The following is a 6,424-nucleotide window of genomic DNA, read 5'->3' on the forward strand; positions in this document are numbered from 1 at the left end:
GTTACGACACATTTATAAATAACGCGATCTGACCCAAAAACCTTTATTATGAATAATATTGGTCGCGAAAGCCTTTGTGTTAAAATAATAATCGAAAAATCTATAAATGATGAACGACCCTTACAAAGGACACCTCAACATGAATTTCATTACCTCGCCAATGCTGCTCTTGTCCAAAAAGAAACTGTTACAACAAAAACAGAAAATGTTTTAGGACCACACAAAGCTGCAATCGTCGTGTATTTAAATGAATAGCACTGCGATGAGAAGGCAGAGTCCACACGTGTAAGAAACCTTACTTGTTGCCAATATCTTCCCCACTGACTTTGTTCCCATCCAAAATCGTAAAGGCGCCAATGCCTGAAACGGAAACAAGAAATTAAAGTGTCAACGCACAACCTTCCATGCAAGTTTCACATTCCAACCACGCGGTGTTGTGAGCGCAATAGCTGGGTTTTAACCCCCCACGAGTAGAGCTTTTTCCTTGTCAATGAAATTCATGAATTCGATAAGGGAAGCATTTATCACGGGGTCGAAGTGTCCCCCCGCCTCTATGCGAGAAGGAGTGGACGGAGGCACGCACCAGGCAGCACCAGGTTTTTCAGGATCTCGGTTCCCGTCGCGCTGGCGTTGATCAGACACACGTGGGCGTTCTCCAAGGCTTGCTGCCCATGGTCGCCCCACAGCCTGTCACACGCCCAATGTTGATGAAAAAAAACGGAGTGGTCAGTCTTGGGCTCGATGCAGAGGGACAACGATTGAAGGGGAGAAGCGTAAGACGTGCATTGAAATGCAGGCTCGCTGCCTCTCCCTCTCATCTCACTCCACTCCCCTCCATGCACTCTCCTACCTCTCATCTCACTCCATGCACTCTCCTACCTCTCCCTCTCATCTCACTCCACTCCCCTCCACGCACTCTCTTACCTCTCCCCTCTCATCTCACTCTACTCCCCTCCACGCACTCTCCTACCTCTCTCCTCTCATCTCACTCCAATTCCCTCCACGCACTCTCCTACCTCTCCCCTCTCATCTCAATCAACTCCCCTCCACGCACTCTCCTACCTCTCTCCTCTCATCTCACTCCAATTCCCTCCATGCACTCTCCTACCTCTCCCCTCTCATCTCACTCCATTCCGCTCCACGCACTCTCCTACCTCTCCCCTCTTATCTCACTCCACTCCCCTCCACGCACTCTCCTACCTCTCCCCTCTCATCTCACTCTACTCCCCTCCACACACTCTCCTGCCTCTCCCCTCTAATCTCACTCCACTCCCCTCCACGCACTCTCCTGCCTCTCCCCTCTCATCTCACTCCACTCCCCTCCACGCACTCTCCTGCCTCTCCCCTCTCATCTCACTCCACTCCCCTCCATACACTCTCCTGCCTCTCCCCTCTAATCTCACTCCACTCCCCTCCACGCACTCTCCTGCCTCTCCCCTCTCATCTCACTCCACTCCCCTCCACACACTCTCCTGCCTCTCCCCTCTAATCTCACTCCACTCCCCTCCACGCACTCTCCTGCCTCTCCCCTCTCATCTCACTCCACTCCCCTCCACGCACTCTCCTGCCTCTCCCCTCTCATCTCACTCCACTCCCCTCCATACACTCTCCTGCCTCTCCCCTCTCATCTCACTCCACTCCCCTCCACGCACTCTCCTGCCTCTCCCCTCTCATCTCACTCCACTCCCCTCCACGCACTCTCCTGCCTCTCCCCTCTCATCTCACTCCACTCCCCTCCATGCACTCTGCTGCCTCTCCCCTCTCATCTCACTCTACTCCCCTCCACGCACTCTCCTACCTCTCCCCTCTCATCTCAATCAACTCCCCTCCACGCACTCGCCTACCTCTCTCCTCTCATCTCACTCCAATTCCCTCCATGCACTCTCCTACCTCTCCCCTCTCATCTCACTCCATTCCGCTCCACGCACTCTCCTACCTCTCCCCTCTTATCTCACTCCACTCCCCTCCACGCACTCTCCTACCTCTCCCCTCTCATCTAACTCTACTCCCCTCCACACACTCTCCTGCCTCTCCCCTCTAATCTCACTCCACTCCCCTCCACGCACTCTCCTGCCTCTCCCCTCTCATCTCACTCCACTCCCCTCCACGCACTCTCCTGCCTCTCCCCTCTCATCTCACTCCACTCCCCTCCATACACTCTCCTGCCTCTCCCCTCTAATCTCACTCCACTCCCCTCCACACACTCTCCTGCCTCTCCCCTCTCATCTCACTCCACTCCCCTCCACACACTCTCCTGCCTCTCCCCTCTAATCTCACTCCACTCCCCTCCACGCACTCTCCTGCCTCTCCCCTCTCATCTCACTCCACTCCCCTCCACGCACTCTCCTGCCTCTCCCCTCTCATCTCACTCCACTCCCCTCCATACACTCTCCTGCCTCTCCCCTCTCATCTCACTCCACTCCCCTCCACGCACTCTCCTGCCTCTCCCCTCTCATCTCACTCCACTCCCCTCCACGCACTCTCCTGCCTCTCCCCTCTCATCTCACTCAACTCCCCTCCACGCACTCTGAGCAGGTCAGTGAAGGAAACCCCCATTACTGCACAGTACCTCCATGTATCCACGTGTGTGCTACACGCATTCAACCCGCACTGACCGGCGTGGTGAAGTATGGTGAAACAAAAACCCAGCAAAACCCACCGGTGTGGTGAAGTATGGTGAAATAAAAAACCCAAAAACCCGCCGGCGTGGGGAGGCCCTCATCCAGCGGTGGATTGACAAAATACAAAAAACATTTATACACCACGGCAAGTGTGATGAGCCGGGTCGACTCTGCCCATCACACCAACCATGGTCGTGAAATCAAGAACCACTTTGCAGGAATCCCAAGCGAGTTGATTTCCCTACTGACAAGAGCACGCTCGCGCCAGAGCAATGTGGAGTTTCCACCAATGTCACGGGGCTATATAAACAACAACAAAAACTCGTGATAAGAAAAATTGCGGCAGAGAATTTAAAGAGGTGGACTCCGGTGGACTCCGAAGCGAACTGACCCCAACAACACTCGACCCTAATTCTAGATTTGAAGTTTTCGTGACTGCAAGTGGCATCTACATCTACAGAACGTGAAGAACCAGTGGCATCTACATCTGCAGAACGTGAAGAACCAGTGGCATCTACATCTGCAGAACATGAAGAACCAGTGGCATCTACATCTGCAGAACGTGAAGAAACAGTGGCATCTACATCTGCAGAACATGAAGAACCAGTGGCATCTACATCTGCAGAACGTGAAGAACCAGTGGCATCTACATCTGCAGAACGTGAAGAACCAGGGGCATCTACATCTGCAGAACTTGAAGAACCAGTGGCATCTACATCTGCAGAACGTGAAGAACCAGTTGGCATCTACATCTGCAGAAACGTGAAGAACCAGTGGCATTCTACATCTGCAGAACATGAAGAACCAGTGGCATCTACATCTGCAGAACGTGAAGAACCAGTGGCATCTACATCTGCAGAACATGAAGAACCAGTGGCATCTACATCTGCCAGAACATGAAGAACCAGTGGCATCTACATCTGCAGAACGTGAAGAACCAGTGGCATTTACTCTGCAGAACATGAAGAACCAGTGGCATCTACATCTGCAGAACGATGAAGAACCAGTGGCATCTACATCTGCAGAACGTGAAGAACCAGTGGCATCTACATCTGCAGACAGTGAAGAACCAGTGGGCATATACATCTGCAGACAGTGAAGAACCAGTGGCATCTACATCTGCAGAACGTGAAGAACCAGTGGCATCTACATCTGCAGAACGTGAAGAACCAGTGGCATCTACATCTGCAGAACGTGAAGAACCAGTGGCATCTACATCTGCAGAACGTGAAGAACCAGTGGCATCTACATCTGCAGAACGTGAAGAACCAGTGGCATCTACATCTGCAGAACGTGAAGAACCAGTGGCATCTACATCTGCAGAACGTGAAGAACCAGTGGCATCTACATCTGCAGAACGTGAAGAACCAGTGGCATCTACATCTGCAGAACGTGAAGAACCAGTGGCATCTACATCTGCAGAACGTGAAGAACCAGTGGCATCTACATCTGCAGAACGTGAAGAACCAGTGGCATCTACATCTGCAGAACGTGAAGAACCAGTGGCATCTACATCTGCAGAACGTGAAGAACCAGTGGCATCTACATCTGCAGAACGTGAAGAACCAGTGGCATCTACATCTGCAGAACGTGAAGAACCAGTGGCATCTACATCTGCAGAACGTGAAGAACCAGTGGCATCTACATCTGCAGAACGTGAAGAACCAGTGGCATCTACATCTGCAGAACGTGAAGAACCAGTGGCATCTACATCTAGAACGTGAAGAACCAGTGGCATCTACATCTGCAGAACGTGAAGAACCAGTGGCATCTACATCTGCAGAACGTGAAGAACCAGTGGCATCTACATCTGCAGAACGTGAAGAACCAGTGGCATCTACATCTGCAGAACGTGAAGAACCAGTGGCATCTACATCTACAGAACGTGAAGAACCAGTGGCATCTACATCTGCAGAACGTGAAGAACCAGTGGCATCTACATCTGCAGAACGTGAAGAACCAGTGGCATCTACATCTGCAGAACGTGAAGAACCAGTGGCATCTACATCTGCAGAACGTGAAGAACCAGTGGCATCTACATCTGCAGAACGTGAAGAACCAGTGGCATCTACATCTACAGAACGTGAAGAACCAGTGGCATCTACATCTGCAGAGAACGTGAAGAACCAGTGGCATCTACATCTGCAGAACGTGAAGAACCAGTGGCATCTACATCTGCAGAACGTGAAGAACCAGTAGCATCTATATCTGCAGAACGTGAAGAACCAGTGGCATCTACATCTACAGAACGTGAAAAACCAGTGGCATCTACATCTGCAGAACGTGAAGAACCAGTGGCATCTACATCTGCAGAACGTGAAGAACCAGTGGCATCTACATCTACAGAACGTGAAGAACCAGTGGCATCTACATCTACAGAACGTGAAGAACCAGTGGCATCTACATCTGCAGAACGTGAAGAACCAGTGGCATCTACATCTGCAGAACGTGAAGAACCAGTGGCATCTACATCTGCAGAACGTGAAGAACCAGTAGCATCTATATCTGCAGAACGTGAAGAACCAGTGGTTTTTCACGTAGGAAAAAAAGTAAGTAAATAAAATTCAATGAAAACTAAAATGAAATTTAATCAAATCACGACGTTTCGGGCGCAACACAAGCGTCCTTCTTCAGGTAAGGACAACGAAACGTCAGCACAACAACTTAAAATTTTGACCCCCAACAACACCGCCCCCCCCCTACCCCCCACGCTGCATTTCGCCTGCGGGGAATCATCGCCCGACCCCGGCACAACTTTCAGGAAACGCCGTAGGCCTACCGGCGTGCCCGAGTCACAAACAAGCGCCGGTTCTCCCCGGCGGCTTCCTGCGCCTTCCTCAAAAACAAAACACAAAACGGAGAGCGCGCGAGACCGCGGACGTCGCAATGGGCGGCATTCACCTCAGCTGTCGGTCATATTTCTTCTCTTTCTCTTTAGCAAGCGTGCAGGTCTTGACGGCCAAGGCCATGGCGCCGTTGGCTGGTTACCGTCAGGGGGCAGTGGCGGCGCCGTTCGCGCGCTGCAGATTCACCGCCGCCACCGCAACGCCGATTGGCTATCACGGGACTCCTCGAGTTACGAACGGGTTAAGGTTCATCATGGGACCTCCTTTGCCAGTACCAAAATATACTAATAGGGGTTTTACCCCTTTTTTTGGCAACAAAACTGACACCTTTTGCAAGGAATCATGCTTACATTAACCACAATACTTGCAGTCAAATGCAAACAAAAACAATACTCTGATAATTTATGCATTGTCTTTGAAACTGATTGGTCCACACCAGAGACAGCTTTCTTTAGAGCCTAGTCTCATATGGTGTTCGACCAGATGACGCAAATGCAAACAAAAACAATACTCTGATATATATTCTTAGGTTTTTTCGGTAAAGTCACGTAGGTAAAACATTAAAATTAATAAAAGTAAAATAAAATAATTTTAATGTTTTACCCACGTGACTTTACCGAAAAAAACCTAAGAATATGAATCCTTGCAGTCACGAAAGCTTCAAGTCTAGAATACTCTGATAATTTATGCATTGTCTTTTGGCGTCATCTGGTCGAACACCATATGAGACTAGGCTGTAAAGAAAGCTGTCTCTGGTGTGGACCAATCAGTTTCAAGGACAATGCATACATTATCAGAGTATTGTTTTTTGTTTGCATTTGACTGCAAGTATTGTGGTTAATGTAAGCATGCTTCCTTGCAAAAGGTGTCAGTTTTGTTGCCAGAAAAAAAGGGGAAACCCCTATTAGTAGGGTTAAGGTTCGTAAGAGGTTTCTGTTCGTAAGTCGATTTGTTAGT

General features: G+C 50.1%; 1 protein-coding gene across 1 annotated transcript in view; it reads right to left on the reverse strand.

The window, feature by feature from the left end:
- LOC133357922 (NEDD8-activating enzyme E1 regulatory subunit-like) overlaps positions 1-5,616 on the reverse strand; it is a 30,198-nt gene extending 24,582 nt beyond the window's left edge. The window contains exons 1-4 of the mRNA XM_061576107.1: positions 5,523-5,616; positions 584-687; positions 300-360; positions 154-184 (exon numbers count right to left, since the gene is read on the reverse strand). Of these exons, the coding sequence (XP_061432091.1) occupies positions 154-184; positions 300-360; positions 584-687; positions 5,523-5,590 (264 nt within the window). The 5' untranslated portion in view covers positions 5,591-5,616. The remainder of the gene's footprint in view (positions 1-153; positions 185-299; positions 361-583; positions 688-5,522) is intronic.
- Between the last annotated feature and the right edge of the window lie 808 nt (positions 5,617-6,424).

This window comes from Lethenteron reissneri, chromosome 60 (assembly GCF_015708825.2).
Source record: "Lethenteron reissneri isolate LAM-NWPU_2019-01 chromosome 60, ASM1570882v1, whole genome shotgun sequence".
Lineage (NCBI taxonomy): Eukaryota > Metazoa > Chordata > Hyperoartia > Petromyzontiformes > Petromyzontidae > Lethenteron > Lethenteron reissneri.